Source organism: Ictalurus punctatus, chromosome 23 (genome assembly GCF_001660625.3).
Source record: "Ictalurus punctatus breed USDA103 chromosome 23, Coco_2.0, whole genome shotgun sequence".
NCBI lineage: Eukaryota > Metazoa > Chordata > Actinopteri > Siluriformes > Ictaluridae > Ictalurus > Ictalurus punctatus.
This window is the reverse complement of record NC_030438.2, coordinates 683,420-702,500: the sequence shown is the minus strand read 5'-3', so window position 1 is coordinate 702,500 and position 19,081 is coordinate 683,420. Positions and strand designations below refer to the sequence as shown.

The 19,081-nt window shown below is 38.4% G+C and overlaps 2 protein-coding genes across 5 annotated transcripts in view; both read right to left on the bottom strand.

Annotated features, from left to right (window-relative positions):
* asap1b (ArfGAP with SH3 domain, ankyrin repeat and PH domain 1b) overlaps window positions 1-8,447 on the bottom strand; it is an 84,939-nt gene extending 76,492 nt beyond the window's left edge. For 3 of the 4 annotated variants that reach the window (XM_053674872.1, XM_053674870.1, XM_017453713.3), the window contains exons 1-3: window positions 8,292-8,447; window positions 7,900-7,977; window positions 5,061-5,187 (exon numbers count right to left, since the gene is read on the bottom strand). In XM_053674872.1, the coding sequence (XP_053530847.1) occupies window positions 5,061-5,187; window positions 7,900-7,955 (183 nt within the window). In that variant the 5' untranslated portion in view covers window positions 7,956-7,977; window positions 8,292-8,447. The remainder of the gene's footprint in view (window positions 1-5,060; window positions 5,188-7,899; window positions 7,978-8,291) is intronic. The other variant, XM_053674871.1, reaches the window with a different exon arrangement.
* Window positions 8,448-12,020: 3,573 nt separating this feature from the next.
* gimap4 (GTPase IMAP family member 4) lies at window positions 12,021-17,481 on the bottom strand. The gene is made up of 3 exons (XM_017453442.3): window positions 17,324-17,481; window positions 13,437-14,216; window positions 12,021-13,018 (listed from the first exon to the last, which is right to left on the bottom strand). Exons 1-3 carry the CDS (start codon window positions 17,355-17,357, stop codon window positions 12,993-12,995), a joined length of 840 nt encoding a protein of 279 aa, XP_017308931.1. The 5' UTR covers window positions 17,358-17,481; the 3' UTR covers window positions 12,021-12,992.
* Between the last annotated feature and the right edge of the window lie 1,600 nt (window positions 17,482-19,081).

Below are 19,081 nucleotides of genomic sequence, written 5' to 3'. Positions count from 1 at the left end.
CTGCACAGAGCGGTACAAAATGCTGCTTCCTTCAAGCACTTGGGTCACAAATCTACATTAAATTCAGCATCATACTTGCACAGCTAATCAAAAGCCATAAATGTGTGTTCATTTCCTTCAGGTTCACCGTCTTGCTGTGCTTTTGTCATGTGCTGACTGTCGCACCAGCAGCACAGCTTGTTTTACTTCTGTTGATGGCTCATGCAATGAAGTGGAAAACACAAAACAGGATCTTGTACAGAAACTGAGTACCGGAGCGCTCCTCCAGCGTAGTTACAGAACTCATTTTTTCCTCACAAGGTCATGGAATTCTTTAGTTCCTCAAAGGTTCAACTATTAGCAAAGTCATATGAGCAAAGAAGGCTGTGAAAATGTTTTAATTGTCCTTATAGTTTAACCTTTTGATCTTTTGTTTAAAAAATTCAAAAATACTCTGCTCTCATGGATATCAAACCATTGCAAACAAAAAAGTAAAGCAGATGTACAAAACATTACATAACAGCCTCATATAGACTCCGATATAATTCTAACAGGACACTTGTTAATTCACAGTCAAAATGTTCATTAGTGGCTGTCCAAAAGTCCCCACAGCACTATGGACAAACCAGTATGTTAATTTAACTATTTTAAAATGTTTAATAACAGGCCCAAGTTCAACGCTCGGTAGTCCAAGTGATGATGGTATCTTACATTAATTTTCATTTAATCTGGACCACAGAAGCCCCGTCGGCCATGTGAATGTGTTGACAACATCTAGCTTAAAACAGTTAGATTAACACTCGGTAGGCGTTTCATCTGTGCAAGCCATTTGCAGTCCCATTACAGAGCTAATGTTAATGACAAATTAACTCCAAGCTCCATGCACAGTTCGGTCTATGTTAATGCTCATGGCAATATACTTTTGAACGTTAAAAACGTGATTCTGAAGATATGCAATCTAATGAGCATTTAGCAACTCCACACAGATTTCTACACGTGATGAATTTTGTGTGATGAATTGTGTGTGATGAATTTTGTGTGATGAATTGTGTGTGATGAATTGTGTGTGATGAATTGTGTGTGATGAATTGTGTGTGATGAATTTTGTGTGATGAATTTTGTGTGATGAATTTTGTGTGATGAATTTTGTGTGATGAATTTTGTGTGATGTCTTGGTGTATTTTTGTACATATCTGTAGTGGAATGGTGCTCACGGTAAGGGACAAAACAGGATTGCAGTTCTTGTGCATATACTGACCGCTACTTCCCCACATTTCAGCTAATTTAAAAGAAAACAGCACTGCAACATGCAGCAGCAGTGTAAATATCGCATATCGTTTAATAGAAACGAGTAAAAATAATTCTCCTCTCTCTTAACTTTGCAGCCGCTCTGCTACTTGCCATTCATTTCAGCATTTAAAAAAAAAAGCTTTACTACACAATCTGCCACACTAAAACAGAGTACATAAAATGGTAAAATAATAATAATTTACTACAAGATAAGGGTAAAAATTCTAACTACAGTGAATCTAGTTTTGTTCGCTCTCATGCAAACAGGCTGAGCCAGCAGGAAAGAAGTCGCTGTGACGGAGGTCGAGCTGAGTAAAGCGATGGCTCATCTTCGACATCGTCGTATATCTGACACCACTGCTATCAAACAGTCCCACCCAAATCAAACTTTCCAGAAGATAATAGAAGAATTTTCAGTCAGAAATCTCTTAAGTGAAAAGCCAACATTATTCTTTCTTTCACAGGCAATGGTAAATACACCACAGGAGCTACAGCTAACAGTAAAAAGCGAATTAGGAAAATAAGTTGACAGGAGCGGCAGCAACTCTCCCACAGGTAATTATCAGCCACCTAAACCCAAGAATGCTGTTCCTCAACGTCAATATATCAGTGTGTTTACATTAAATGTCTACAACAATTATTTTACACTGAATTACAGAAAGCAATATGCAAGTGATTTATATTTACTGCTGCGGAGTACAAACCTGACCGCCCCGATATGTTTTCATGAAATCGATTCTGAACTCTTTTAAATATACCATCAAGTTACAATTACGCAAGCAATTCCATTGCACAATTCCACTGCACAAACACTGGGCTTAACATGCATGGCGCAACAAAGCAAAATAAAGAAATCATTTTCCTCTGACCACACAGTGCATCCCTGGGAAGTGAGTGAAACCTGAAAATACATTACTCTGCATTAAAATAATGACTTCACTCTTTTCAGGTATAAGGATTGACACTAAAAAAGTGATTACCCTAGGTCATCTGTCATGGTATCCAAGTCATGCCACATTAACAAAACGGATCAAATTCCTTCACACGTGTAAATTACCAAACACCGCAGGGATGCGAGAACACCTAAAAGTCCAACAGCGTCCAGCTGGAAATAAAACAGTGTGAATTTAAATAACATTGGTGACACTCATGTTGAAAACTCATGCCAGCAAATAAGGTTCAAAGTAATACAGTCATGTGAAAAAATAAGTACACCCCATGGAAAATGTTGACTTTCTTGACATATCAAGCCACCGTGCTTCACAGTTGGTATGAGGTGATTCTCCTGAAGTGCTGTCTTTGGTCTGCACAAAGCATGTCTGCCGTTACTGTGGCCAAACAACTATATTTGATTCGTCTGTCCAAAGCACATTATTCCAAAAGGCCAAAGCAAAGGCTTTTTCCTGGCACGCCTCCCATGCAGGTCAAATTTGTGCAATCTCTTTCTGATTGTAGAAGCATGCCCTTTGACACCAACAGTTGCAAGACTTACGAGCAGATCCTGTGATGAAATTCTGGGGTTCTTAGAGACTTCTTTTTGCATCAGATGGTCTGCTCTTGGGCTGAATTTGTGAGGACAGATGGATAAATTGGCAGTTGTTTGAAATCTGTGCATTTGTAGATTATTTTCCATACAGTGGAATGATGTATTTCAAATAATTTGGAGATCTTTTTAAATCCCTTGCCAGACTCATAGGCATCCACAACCCTTTTTTCTGAAGAGGCCGTATAGACCTCTTTAGATCTTGGCCTGATGACACCACACACATCAATAACAAAGGGAACACCAGACACTAGATATGAGAGGAGTGTAAATAAGACCGGTTCCACCTGCACTCCCTAAGCAGGTTCTGATCACTGGCACCCAATCTTGGACACCTGATTCTAATTTTATGGTGTGATAAATGTAGGGGTGTACTTTCTTTTTCCATGTGAGAGATCTGGTTTTGTTTTTTGTTTTTATTTAAATTGTGAAAATGTCAGTTTTGTGTCATTTGATAAAGTGCATCACCTTTATTAATAGGTACTGTTTCAAAGATGTGCAAACGTTTGCTTGTCCAAACATGTTTAAAAAAATTTCCATGAGGTGTACTTATTTTTTCAAAAGGACTATGTTCCATTATTTCCATAAGTTTTAGCCACATTATAAGCATTTTGTGTCAATAACTGGTTAACAAGATACATAAAAGATCCAGCAGAGAGACTGTCAAAATTACTGTGGGTCACAACTTCTAAGTCAGAGGTCAGTTGATACATGAGGTCCCTATTGCTAACGTAAAATATCTCAACATAACCATTCACCAGAGTAGCTCTATCCTGCCTTTCTATCAGTCTGCATATTTAAATAAAAACCTTCACCTGTTTTGTTTTTTGATGATGTTGTTGTTATTTTAAAAATGCGGACTGATTCAAAGGCAGGATAAAGCTGCTCTGCTGAATGGTCTTGTTGAGATATTTCATAAACTGTCATTACCTAACCAACATAAATAGCTACACGCCTGCTGCGGGGTAATTTTCTTGTTATTTGTTCTGGATGTTTCATCTGGAGGAGAGCCTGAGCCCAGTGTTGACAACTTTGTGATGGTTTAGACCAATTTAGAAACTTCTGGGGGTTTTTTTAAGTGATAAATATAATGACATTCTGAGCAGACATCAGTGACTGTCCTGCCTTTGATATGGCAGTCCAGCTCACATTCCTAGTTCCTAGTGCTAGTTATACGAGCTGAAATAGCAGGTTCACTCAACGCACCACCGGTGTGAAACGCCTGACTGAGCTGACATCACTGATAACCAATTATTCCCACTTGTGCACACTGTTTTTTTGTTTCAAACTTCCTTCTTGGTTATATTACAAGTAACAAAAGCAAGTTTGTCCATATGTAACTGTTTCTTTCGTGTTTATTTCTCTAGTACTTACTACCCCTGCCTCATATTGTCTGTTCTTGATAGAAATTACAGTATTTTGTAAACACACAGGGCAGTACAGTGGCGCAGTGAGCCTTGCCACCTCACAGCACCAAGGTCCATGGTTGGGTCATGAGCTCAGGTTAGTGTCAATTTCACACATTCTCCCCGTGTCAGCGTAGGTTTCCTCCGGGTTCATCTCACAAAAAAACCCTCCAGCATGAGGAGCAGATTCACTAAATTGCCTCTAGGTGTGAATGAATATAAAATGTGTGTGCATGGTGTCCTGCAAAGAAGCGGTGCCACATCCAGGCGTACCCCTGCCCTTCATCTTCCTTCTCCATGCAACACGTTTTGATATGCAAGACACTGACTATGCAATGACCGTACTAATTAGTCCGGATCACCTGGTAACTTTGTGACTTTCTGGGCATGCAGTAGCTACTTTCTCCTGAACAGAGCTGGCAGCACTGCCAGAGCCCGAGACAGATGAAGATGAATCATATGATGGGTTTTTATAACAGACTTTTGATTGCACTACTAATTTGGAAGCGACCAAATAACGTGGTGCATGACTGACACTGATAGTGTCGAAAAGTGAATATGATGAACGTTTTTTTAAAGGACAAATAACTGGATCTGGTACTAATGTCTTTACTACCAGGCTAAAATGATATCCTAAGGAAGGCAGGTCGGATGGTGACGCTTTACTCTGCTCCATCTGCAGAGCACTGAGCAGCTTATGCCAGCTGGAGAGAAACTGAACAATATCGCCCACTCTGCATCTGTTCTGTCCCCGAGGCTGTTTTCCTGTGTTGGACTCATCGTCAGCACTGCGGTTTGATCTACACCCTGACACATGCAGGCCATGTTTCTGCAGCTCTTACCTCCTCTAAAACACTGACGGTGTTCCTGCAGCTCTGGAGGCGGGTCGTGAAGCTGGAGGTCGTGGGTGAGTTGTAGTCCTCCGTCGTCTCCGACAGAAACTCGGACACCGATATCTGATCCGGCATCCTACAGCGAGGTGTAGTCCAAACAAAAGGTGGAAATGTTTCTTCAGAAAACGGAAAGAATTCACAGAAGACAAACTTCCGAGGCGCTGTGTGTTGCGGCGCGCGCGAGATGCCAGCCGCACGCGCAGCAAACTACCGTTAGCGGGCTGAGTGCGAATAAACACACAAAGGCTTCTGCCTGTACAAAAAAAATGAGGATTCTTAAATAAGATATTGAATACTGTCCTGTTTCCTCTTTGTATGAACGTTTTAGAGTTTATAAGCCCGGACTCGCTTGTTTCAACGGTTTCGTCCCAATTCCATTACACGCCGTGAAATGAACTAGCGGCGGATTCTTACATTCCCGGTGATGTTCAAGTGCCAAACAGGCGTCGCTAATGCTAGCTGCTAATAAATGGGCATTTCACAGTACACACTATCTCCGAGAACTATTCAACGACTAGGCTGTCTGTTTATCCGCAGGGTTTTAAAGCTAAATGTACATCTCGGTGCGTGACACTAGTTCTCCCTCTCTCTCTCTGCTTCATCCGCCCCCAGTGACAGACGCAGCACTGCGCATGCCCTGAGTCACGCGCCACCCTTTGGAGGGTGGGGGGTGGGGGGGGGGGATGCGCGGGAAAGGGGGTTCTAACGAAGGAAATTATTTTTACATAATGAAAATATGTAGTTATTTAAATATAAATTTACTTTAAAAAAAAATGGTTATATAGATATTATATAAATTGTTATATAATATTATTTATAACCCCGATGTTGAATCTGTGACTCTTATTGCTGAGTTCTAATGTAGGAAATGATTTTTACATAATGAAAAAACACTGGACTGAAGTCGCTGTGATGTCAGACGCTCGATATTCGCAGAGATGCGGAAATTAAGGGACCGTCTCTAAAGTGACAGACGACATTGTTAAACTCGTTTCTAACTTCAAGAGCATTCGAAGGGAATGACTTACAGTCCTATAACCAACTGTACAGTGTTCATCTAGGTGTCAGGTATGACGCAGACCTTTTTAGATTTCTGATATTTATTAAAATAAACTATTAAATCATATGTAAATATTGCCACGTATTTCACTACCGAATGGGCTCATACACAAGATATACCATGATTTAAAGCTCAATAGCATTTGAAGGGAATGATGTACAGTCACACAACCAACTGTAAAGTGTTCGACGATGTGTCCGGTATGACGCAGACCTTTAAGATTTCTGATATTTAACCCTCCAGTGCATGAACCAAAAAAAACCTTCACGAATGCACAAATGTCCCGTACTGGATTGAATGGTTTTCTTCAAAAAATAGATGTCCTATTAATTAAATAATTATATAAGTATATATATAATTATATATATTTACATATACACACACATATATGTATGTAAATTTTATATATATATATATAGAGAGAGAGAGAGAGAGAGAGAGAGAGAGACGTGTATAACAATGTGGTATGTAACTTTGGAGACGGTCCCTTAATGTCCGCATCTCTGTGAATATCGAATGTCCAACATCAACCCAACTTTATTCCAATTGAAAATATGTAGTTAGTTAAATATAAATTTAATTGAAACAAAACATGGTTATATAGATATTATATAAAGTGTTATATAATATTATTTATAACACCAGTGTTGAATCTGTGACTCTTATTGCTGATTGAGGTGAATGGGTTTTCTCTAACAGCAGCTCTGACAATAGTTCTTCTGCAAGGTGAATCACAGCATACTGTGGACTTTTATACCGGACGCTCCACATAGCCTAACTGGCTTTCTCCGTAACATGACAAGCTGCATTTTTGTCTTATCTTCAATAGACAAAAAAGAAACTAATGAGGGAACAACTGTCAAGAGCTGTTATAACACTGTTGATTATTTTTCTGTAGCAAAATACTGAAGTCTGGAACCATTTGAGTTCCATCTTCTAATACCAAAAAATGGGGGGAATTAAAATGGGGGTGAATATGTACAGTATGCAAAGCACTCTACCTATTACAGTTGACAACAAAAGTTAGAATCCCTGAAGAGGAACATTTTGGCCTACATAGCAAGTAGAGGTTTGTTTTTTTGTCTTTTAGTATCTTAACATGGACTATTTGAGCATTTTTTATACTTGAAGAAAATGATAAAATGACAATGAAGAAATATCTATAAAAACTTAATATCTTAAATTTCTTTGTTTTCATTTTTTTCTTAAGAATATGCAAACTTTTATATCTTATTGTTTATATGTTCCAAATCATAATAATAATTCTAATACTATATTTTAATAAAATCTAGGTAATATGTGCCATACACATTTATATAGCTAGATTATATTTTATATAAAAGTCTAGCTGCAATTTTTCCACTTACAAGACATTATCTGATATTTCTATGTGCCATAAAAAGTAGGACTGAAAAAATTGTCCTGTGTCAGATGCAGGAATGTCTTTGATTCATTGGAACACTTGTGGTGTGCGAGTTGTGAATTTTTTTTGTTCGTTTGTTTGAGCAAATATTTATATATATATACATATATTTGTTTTGTTACAATTTCTCTCAGAAAAAGCCAACATCAAGAATATGATTAACAAGCAGTGTAATCAAACAAACACTGACTATGGACACCAATCATCAATTAATACATTATTTAAAAAATCAACAGGTTGCATTCAGAAGGATATTGAGTTAATCAACTACAGTATATTTGCATGCTAAAAGTTACATTTCTTACCGGTTCCATAAAGGATCCCTTGAGGAAAAACTTAAACGGGAGGTTGATGCTCTCATAACTTTGCAGTCAGTTTCTGTCCTTAATTAAAAAAAAATAAAGGAAATCACAGGGTTATATTCCTCGTAGGAAAGGTCCACCCTTTTTCGTTTTTGTTTGGTGGTTGTTGTTTTTTTCCAAATGTCATTTTCAATAGCAATACTTCAGAAGTAGTGTAGAGCTTAGATAGTGTTTTGGTCCCTGATGCTGTTATTAAATAAAACTAGGTGTAGAAAACCATCTGTTGACGTTTGAGTTAGTTTTCTATTAAAAATCTGCAGCAATATGTTCTTTAAGCTCGTGTTGAAGTAGACAGATTATCTTTAATTAGTTAGACCTGAACTAGACACACTTACCCCAAAAGCTCCTTAGTTAGTTTTGCCTAATTAGTGAACATCAAGTAATGTGTCAAGGCAAGAGAAGTTTCTCCCTGTGCGATTCATGTCAAATCTATGCTCACTGCCATCCTTAATGAGCTTAGCGGAGTGGCTGTGTGTGTGTGTGTGTGTGTGTGTGTGTGTGTGTGTGTGTGTGTGTGTGTGTGTGTGTGTGTTCTCCATTCAAGAGGAAGGGAGAAGCGACAATGTGTGCAGAAAAATAGCCAATGACAATAGGCACAGGATCCCGAAGTTAAAGCGGCAGGAAATGAGGAAATGCACTAGCATTGTGGAAGGAAATGGCAGAGCTATTGAGGAGTTTCCTCACGTGTTTGTGCCTACAGCAAACAATGTGCAGAGTTTCACAGGATACCTTAAACTCTCTCTTTCTCTCTGTTCTAGTTCACAGTATATACACAGAACAAAAACTAGACAACAAAAACTAGACTGTTGGAGCACCTTAAGCAAAACCCTTATCCCTTGGCTACTCAGCTACATGTATGGATTGAATTCTGCCTCACTTGTTAGTCATAGTATGAAAATCTCTGCCAACAAATGAATGTCGTTAGAATGACACTAGGCACACATCAAAGGACCTCACTGCGTTCTGACTATATTGTAAAAACTACTTTAAACAATTTTACTATAAAACAAACGGTTAATGCCGACACTTTGCTACAGTGTAAAGTAGTGAGTGTACAGCTTGTGTAACAGTGTAAATTTGCTGTCCCCTCAAAATAACTCAACACACAGCCGTTAATGTCTAAACCGCTGACAACAAAAGTGAGTACACCCCTACGTGAAAATGTCCAAATTGGGCCCAATTAGCCATTTTCCATTAGCCATTTTTTTTGGAAATGGGCATTTTCAATGCTTTTGCTATATTATTATAGCCACTTCCCATTTTGTCTTGGCAAGACCTTTTTTGTGGTCAGTAAACCATTATTGTGTTGATTCTGATGTATGTTTTGGATCATTGTCCTGCTGGAAGATCCAACCAGGGCCCATTTGAATCTTTCTGGCAGAGGCAGTCAGGTTTTCATTTAATATCTGTTGAGTCCATGATGCCATGTATCCTAACAAAATGTCCAGGTCCTCTGGCAGAAAAACAGTCCCAAAACATTAAAGATCCACCTCCATATTTAACCGTGGGCATGAGGTACTTTTCCATACGGCTACCTCTCTGTGTGACCAAAACCACCTCTGTGTTTATTACCAAAACGCTCTATTCTGGTTTCATCTGACCGTAGAACCCGATCCCATTTGAAGTTCCAGTAGTGTCTGCACACTGAAGACGCTCGAGTTTGTTTTTGGAAGAGAGTAGAGGCTTTTTTTCTTCAAACCCTTCCAAACAACTCGTGGTGATGTCGGTGACTTCAGATTGTAGTTTTGGAGACTTTCTGTCCCCAAGACACAACTAACTTCTGCAGTCCTCCAGCTGTGATCCTTGGAGATTTCTTTGGCCACTTCAACCACACTTCACAGTGCGTGGAGACGATATAGACACACGTCCAATTCCAGGTTGATTCATAACATTTCCAGTGGACTGGAACTTCTTAATTATTGCCCTGATGGTGAAATGGGCGTTTTCAATGCTTGTGCTATTTTCTTATAGACACTTCCCATTGTGTGAAGCTCAACAACCTTTCACCATACATCACAGCTATATTCCTCGCTCTTACCCATTGTTATGAATGACTAAGGGATTTTGACGTATGTGTTACCTCATATTTATACCCCTGTGAAACAGAAGTCATGGTTGAACAATTTCCTGTTTAGTTGTCATTCTTCACTTCTATAGAAGTGAACAACGGTTGGTTTTATATTTTTGTGCTCCTATAAATCCTGCCCTTTGGTTTTTGTCCTTCCCTCAGCACCCAAACACGTCATTATGTGTCATTTTCCTGTTTTTCACAGGCCTGTGGTTGTCTGGGTGAATTTTCTGCTGAAAAGGAAACACAGTGATTTTTGCAGAGACAAGTCTATATAAATTCCAGAATTGCGGATACATATTAAGAAAACAAAAATAAAATTTCCCATTAAACTTTTTTTATTCTCATTGAACACACTTTAAAGTAAAAAAAAAAAATCAGTATTTGTGTAAGATATAAAATATTTATTTTGAAAATCAATGTACTAACAGAAAAATCGGTCAGCTTTGTTATTGACAAATTGGGTCAAATATATAGTCAACAAATGTAATACAACTTAAAACCCTGTCTTCCCCAAGAGAACTTTTGTCTCTGCATCCATTCATTCATTTTTATGTCTAAGATTTTTACTGAAAAGCTGCCAAGATGGTGTGCATTTTCCCTAAACATAGCTATAAAAATGAATGAAATGCTTTGAAATTTCATATAGTAAGAGCGTTAGTTACGATACAGCTTCTGATCAATTTAACAATAAAACATATGATAATTTTATTAAGCTGTTGACATTCATGGTAACAGAGTTGAAATGAATAACAGAGTTGACCACCTGTAGTTAAAAGACCAAAAACAATACGCTGTAATTTTTAAACCATTTAAAAATGTAAACACAATTATTACAATTAATAAATAAATACATCTGAATTACAGATCCTTCATGAACTTGAAAATTAACTGCACATGTCTCATGTATTACTGATCTGAAAGATAAAATGGCATTCAAAGCACTTTTTTCCTGATGGACGTAATATTGTAGCAAATTCAGAGGTAACTAGGAATCGAACTCAGCTTTCCCAAAGCTTAGGCAAGCACACTAATCAGTCAGCTAAAGGGTCCAACCTATTAATCAAGAGCTGGAGAGCCTATACATCCATGGTCATTATGCTGACCCTTCAGGAAGCATACCCAACCCCTATTCTACACCATATCTGCTCCCTCACACCTGGGAATGTGAATCAGTCATTGGTGATTTCTGCCCATATTTCTTTATTTATTTCTACATGATGTCCCGTGGCAGGTTGGTTGTGGGATGATGTGGTGGTGTCATCTCTACACTTCTCTGCCTTCTTGCTCTTGCACCTACACTGCACCTCTCTTTAATACTTGCACTTGTACCTTTGCTCCCTTTCACCCAGATCGGTCAGTCTGCTTGTCTGTCCTGCATTTCTCCTTTTGTGCCATCTATTTCTGTCTTTTTGCAAATGTCCTACCTTCCTTACAGGGCAGGCATCTGGCCATGCCCTGTATTGCTGTTGCCTTTCTGCTGCGAACAGCTACATGCACCTATTCTTGAATTTACTTAACCTGAAATGGTATGCAGTCCCCTCCAAAACTGTTGGAACAGCAAGGCCAATTCATTTGTTTGTGCTATACACCAAAGATCAAAAGATGGATATAAGATGAGAGTTTAGGATTTCAGCTATTATTTCCTGGTATTTATATCTAGACATGTTAAACAGCATAAAACATAGAACCTTTTGTATCAAACCACCCAATATTTAATTGAGCAAAAGTATAGGAACAAATAAATCTTTAAGTAAATGAAACTTAAATAGCACTTAATATTTGGTTGCATATCCCTTGCTTGCAATAAACTGCATCAATCCTGCGAGGGGGGGGGGGGGGGGGGGTCGATTCAGCAGGCCCAGAATGCAATAGATTTTGGGTCCACTCATTCACACATTATATGAAAGGTGATAAAAAAAAACAAAAAAACAACTTCATTATGGCTTTCCGATGTGTTAAAAAGGACCACAAATAAACATGAGGAGACACTGGATTAGATCACAATTTCATTTAATCATCATATTGCTACTGATTGCAAAACTACAGCACACAGAGATGTGCAATTACATAGTTTGTTTCGCCAATTTTTAATTCATTTAGATAGAATAGATATATTTAACTCAAAATGGAACCCACTTTCATCAACTCTTATGGAACCCACTTACTGTTAAATGCCACAGATGTGATGACATTCTCAACTTTCTTTTTTGTGTTCAATAAAAATATAATCATCTCTTCATGACAGTGTTACACAGTGTTGCAGTATTATTGCTGCCTTGTTTCTTGTTTCACAGTGTGTCTTGGTGCAAGCTTTTCCACTGTCCAGTTTAACACTCTGTTGAATATTTATATTTTGGTGCAATTAAAAGATCCGCCTAATATAAAGGTTAAAAGTTAAATGTATCTTCTTAAATACAGCAATCAAAGAAAAATATATTTGTACTCCTTTTTAAATGTTCCCTAAAAACACATTTTAACATCTGATAATAAAAAGCACATGTATTCAGTGACTGTATATAAAATCAGTGATGGTCATTGTTGATTTTGGTCAAGGCAGAGATGTGGTGGTTTAGTTGTTTAAAAGAAAATGAGCAATAAAAATCTTGGGCTTTGTATCTAGGTTATAAAATGTCCAATAGCAATATTCATTCTAGATTTTGACATGACACTGATTTAGTAATACACTACGTTAAAAAATGTAACTACTCTTCTTAACAGTAAAAATGAGTTATTATAACAGAGTAACAACTGTCTGTCATGACTTCATTAGTGCTTAGTGATCAGGGGGTGTGTCAATTTTCCCCTCATTTAAAAATATACAGCACATCCAGTATGTAAAATAAATACATCACTTATTTGTTTTTCGATAATAAATAGTCATTTCCTGTAGCTGGAAATATTCACCAAATGACATCAGATCAAAGAATGTAATGAAGCAGCACAAATTCACTCTGGTCCCTGTCCGTCAATCGGAAAATCCTTCCATCAAATCTGTAGAAAAAGCAGACAGAAGAAAAATATTTGAAATTATTTTATGTTGAGAGAAAAATCTGAGGTCCGTGAAATAGTAAATTTAATATTAGAGACTATTTATTCCACTTAGCATATACTGCAGCAACTATTATGTTCATATGTTATTCAGTAACTACAGTGACTTCACTCATTAGGGGCTGAAGTAAGAACAGGCGCACACATTAGGGAATAGACCAGTGATTGGGGGGGGGGTCTGAGACATAAAGGGGTTGCATGATCATTAATGAATAGTAGAAAATGAAAATGGAAATCTAACTTTTCATTTGTATAGATCAGTAATAGAAAATAACCCCTTATCTACACTCAAGACTTTTCTGATAATATTAATAAACAGGATTTACACTGCAGTACAAAACTATAAAAGGCTTTAGCTTACTGTGAGGACTCCCCCCATCAACGATCTGCACTGAGCTGAAGTAACAGCTCTGCTTGGGCCGGGCTCCGAGCTCATGCTTCTCTTTCACCTCGTTTGGGTTCGAATTCTCATCAGTAGCTTCAGCTGCAACCGGATTCTGTGCTTTGTCTTCCTCAGTCATGGGTTTGAAGTGCCCTCCCTCCTCAGCTACCATCTTCTCCACCTTCTCAATCAGCTGCGGGACTTGCGTGTTCTCATTGAAGGCGTCGTTGTTGACGACATGGTATCTCTTCTTGCACTTCTCCAGCACCCACTGCAGTGCACTACCTTGGCGCCGGATGTGTCTTTCGATTGGCATGTTCTTCAGAACCTCGGCCCATGTAAACACCACAATGGTGTGCCTCCACACAGACTCACCAAACAGGACCAAGTTCTCTTCAATTCTTGCCCGGTCCGTGTCTGTGAACATGCCTACAGGCACAACGAGCAGGAACGCATGTGGCCCAGGTGAGCACATACTCAGGCTACGAGTCATCTCCTGTTGATAAGCAGTTGGAGTGGTCTGAGCTGAAAACCAGCCTGGCGTATCCACAACAGTCAGCTTGCGGCCGTGGCGTTCTGCATCGCGCTTCACTGAGAATTCAGCTGCTCGTTCCAGCCGAAACTCTTCGCGCCCCAGGATAGTGTTTCCAGTCAGACTTTTTCCAGGCCACCGCCAGCCCAGAAGAATAAAGCGCAGCTCAGAGAGATGGTTGGAAGCAGCTAATTTTTTCTCCTCTTCGGGGTCAAAATGATCATTTCCTGTTAGAAAAATGTATTTGTGATTGTGAATGCAAATATTTTAATCATCCAGTTCCTTTTGAAAATCTAACTGTAGCAACCAAAAGGTGATGGGATTGTTTCATAATTACATAGTACAGTAATTATTAACACTTTTTTTTTAACTTTATTGCCTGCAACTGAAAATGACAAACATAATCACAAAAACAAACATTTTAATTTATTGATTCATTTTCATGTGATTCATTTTCATGTGATTCATTTTCATGTGATTCATTTTCATGTGATCCATTTTCATGTGATCCATTTTCATGTGAACATAAACACTCAATTGTAAATCATCTGCTGCTACTCTCTTCCATCCATCATCAGAAAGGGACCACCGTAGCACTACCACTGACCAGATGTTACATTAGTGGTAGATCATTCTCAGAACTGCAGAAAAAAATGATATGCTAATGAGCTTATCAAATGTAACATAATTACTGGGATTTTTATACAGTTTATTTGGGTCATCTGAGGTGGAGTCCAAGTCAAGTCTCAAGTCTTTGTTCTATTTTTAGCAATAGTTCTTTCAGCTAGTTATTGTAATTAACAGCGAATTAAGCTAAATCAATTTTGAAATATTAAAACTGATCAAAACTGTCTTGTTCGTTATACACAATAAAAAAATACTATTACTTTCAAACTATTAATAATGGTCACTCGGAACTCAATTTTTAAGTCATTTTTATTGGAAATTCAATTTGAAGAAATCTTACAGCATGACTAGCTTGATTATGCTCCCTTCAAAGTGCCCTTCGGAGGGTGATTTATACCATTTGAAAAGCAGAGACTGTCACCACGAGAAAAAAAAAAACGCGCTGTGTATTTTGAGCAGTTTGAGTTGCCGTAGGTTGCTGTAGTTCTCAAGCAATGATGGGTAAGGTAATCTTCCATTGAGCGCCGGCAGTAACAAAACCCCCGTGTACGGATGCAATTTAACTTGGTAAACTTGGATATTATATGCATAGAGTAGATAGTACTTGGGGGGAAAAACATGAAAAGGACATGGAAACATTTGTACTTCTTGAAAATAGTCAGCAAGCAAGCCCCTGACAGCTGTGTAACAGCGCAGCTTCCCTTTGGATTAAATGATTGCTTTTCAAATTGATGGACATGAAGCTTATCACAAGGTAAGACTTGTCTATGTTGTTATTGTTTGTTGTTCATTTATATAACAGCACTTTTCCAATGGGTTACGAACACGTGCCTTCCGATGCGTCTCGGGTGTATATAATAATGCTGGCTTGGTGTGTTTAGAGATGAACTGTTGTGATATTTGCTGCTGCAGCACATACTGATAGGGAATGAATGAATGAGGTATGAATAGAAAAACATGGTGTTTGACGCTGTTATGTGGGGTAGTAAAGACAGAACGTAATCAGGAATGCCAAACCAAAATAGCTTGTGTTTTTCACAAGTCTCTGTCTTCAAATCCAACTCAAGTCTCAAGTCAGTTGTTCATGGGTCCAAGTCAAGTTGCAAGAAATTTATTTTGCGACTTAAGTGGGACTCGAGTCCAAATCACAGACTTGAGTTTCCATCTCTGCTAACTATACACTGCTAGTTGTCACAACAAGGTAGTTGTGATTAATAAGTGGCCAGTAAGTGAACGCAGAGTTTAACAATACCAGCACTACACATATTACCATGTCATTATCATGTCAATGGGCCACCATAGGGTAGTCATGGTGTCACAGTTAGACATGGCGTATGAGCGGACAGTTACCTCACCAGTGACTTTTCCAAAATGTATATTACTGTCTACCCGTTTGTTGTTGTTTTTTTTTTAAACAACATAACGTCAAGGTGAGTGACAGGAGCACTGTTACAAACAAATTTCAATGGAAAGTTGCTAAATGTCACTAGATGACGTCATGTGCTAATTAGCATATTCACTACATCACTGCGTCGTATTTGCATTCTGCCTAGTGTCAGCCCTTTTCATCTGTTTGCTTCTTTCCAGTGTTCGTACAGATGTTTCATAATGAAATTCCAGGACTTTTCAAGCAATATTTTTTTTGTTTTCAAGAACTGTACAAGAGATGTCATTCAAACATATTCGTATTTATTATAATTATATTTCTTGCTTATAGAACCATTGTACAAAAGCAATATTACAATCGCAATCGTGTGGTTATACTGGATAGCGCCATGGCTGTGATTACCTCCAGCCGAACAGCGCTCTTGCTCATGGGATACAGCTTAACCAACACACACCTTGCCAAAGGACAGCTGAGGAGCCAACTATCCGATTACTTTTGGTCCCTTAAAAAGGAAGAGACCACCTATAACAAGTGCTCTAATTCCGACACTGTTCCCCTGATTTGGATGTGAATACCCTCAAATTACAGTCAGCACTTTGAGCTCATATTCAGTATTTAATTTCACCTCCAACATAGTGTGGTGCACCGCTGAAATAACAGCCATTAATGAAACCGATCCAAGCACACTGAAGGTACACAGGAGAGAATAATCATTTACAAACAGATGTGTGAGATGTTATGAAACTACAGTCACAGCAGTCATTTCCCATCAGCTCTGAGGAAACAGTGCCATGAAGAAAGCTTGGCTGGGATGACAAGGGCAAAAAAAAAAAAGACAAGGAAAGAAAGACAAGAAAAGAAAAGAAAGAAAAGAGTAGAGTAGAAAACAAAAGAAAAGAATATTCCTAAATCAATTTGTTCAGAACCCACATGTTAAACACAAGGTGAAATTTAAATGTAAGTTTATCTTACTGGGCCAGAAGACCTGTGCCACAGATATATTATATATAAACGTGTTAGATATCTGGTTGATGCTAAATATTTAATTAGCTTCACTTACGACTGACTAAAGTCTAACTTCATGATCAGAAATAAAGATATCAGATAACCGAGCTTCTCGCTGCCTTGTTAAAGAAATGATAATAAAACGATAACGCGTGTTTATTCGGCAGGTGGGTGAGTTCTGTTTGAGTTCTGTTTAAAACTGTCAGTCAGCTGAAAGTGAAGTGTGTCGGTGTCAAACCCACACAGCGAAGTACAGAGTATAGATTTAACACAGGGATGAAGTACTATTATGAAGCCAGTATCTTCAGCACTTACCAGATGATTCTGTAGATTTGTTAGACTCCATCATATTGTTTAAGTTCTTCACGTTTATTCTTTCTTTATCCTGGACTGGGGGACTTCCTGGTTGATCGGTTGGCAGAGCGTGTGAGCATGTAGGTGTGGTTTATCCATTTAACACACCTACATACTGCCGAGAGCACGTTAGGTGTGTTCGATTACACACAGGCTGCGCAACTCGGTCGAAGCTTGTCGCTATGTGATCCGCGTTCTCCGACCGATTTTGTTGCGTTCCAGTTCAAACTGACAAAAAAAAAAAATTCTGGAAATGAAGAGAGTTTTTATAAGTGTTACTTTACGAGATGCGATAGAAACTTTGATATGGATAAAGGTGCATGCACCTGCCTGAAATGATCCAGGTTTCATCTAGTTTGAACGCGCTTATTCATCTTAATTTATTTTCATTATCATTGCATGCTGAGTATCACTAACATCTGGGGAAATGCACCGCCCCCTAATAAACTATCTAAAAAATACTGGGGTAAGTGAGAGAATTTAATAATCTAGTAGGAATATCTATTATATAGTTATTTATCTCTTTATTTTATTTTATTTATGGAGTATTGTTTTGATGTTCTTCTTCTTCCTCCTCCTCCTCTTCTTCTTCTTCCCCTTATTATTATTATTTTCCAATTTATTTATTTTTCTGCCAATCTACTGCCCACACTCCAGTCCAGTGGGTGGCAGTAATGCACCTTTAGCCGCCATTAAAACAAGAAGAAGAAGTGCACCGCATAAGTCCGTTTATTTTTTATGGAAGATTTTATATATATAAACATAAGCTAAAACATTTCTCAAAACTGGACTTTCAATCAAAACCGGAAGTGATAAATAATGGAAGACTGATGCCGGAACTAAAAGATTTGCTTCAAACGACGGGACAGAAGATAACGCGCTCTTTTCAAACGGAGAGAAAACACTGGCTGTGTGCTTGTGCTACGAGAAACAGCCGTTTCTGCTTCCCCTGCCGTTTGTTCTCAACGGGATTTAGTGACTAGAAAAATATACCAAGAAGCCTCAGCAGACATGAAAGTCTGCTTACATCAGCGGAGACTAAATATTAGCGTCCACAATGCTGATGAAGGAAAACTGAGAGATTTTAAAAGACCTCATTAATGCAACTTGCTTCCTAGCCAAACAGCAATTAGCATTTCGTGCTAACGATGAGAGGACGACCTCTTCTAATCCTGTCAGCTCTGTAGAACTATTACAGGCTCTTGCTGAGAAAGATGGTAGGTTAGCTAGACATTTGGAGACATCCACTGTGTTTTCTGGCTCATCAAACAGAATTCAGAACGATTTAATTGAAGCAATAAGTGATGTGATTAGAAATGATGTAAAAAAAAATTAATTAAAAAAAAGGAGATTAATCCCACCCTATTTATTGCTGACGAGACAATGGATGTCACAAACAAAGGCCAGATCTGTCATTTTGTGTTATGTGGCTAAAAGTGAGGTGTCCTGTGAAGTGATGGAGGTGTTTTTGGGATTTGATGTGAGTAATGACAGACGAGTAAAGGTAAGACCTTTACTAAGATGCATACACCTGTGCACATGAACACGTCCTTGTTTTTCCTCACCATTATGCTCAATGTTGTACCTGCCGGTGTCTAGCAACCAGCTTCCTGTTTACACTTGTACACGCACGCCCAGTGTGCATTAATGGTCATGTGACATGCATTTTCAGTCATGTAGCGTGGAAGGAGATCGTTTCTGAAACGCAGTGGAAACGCC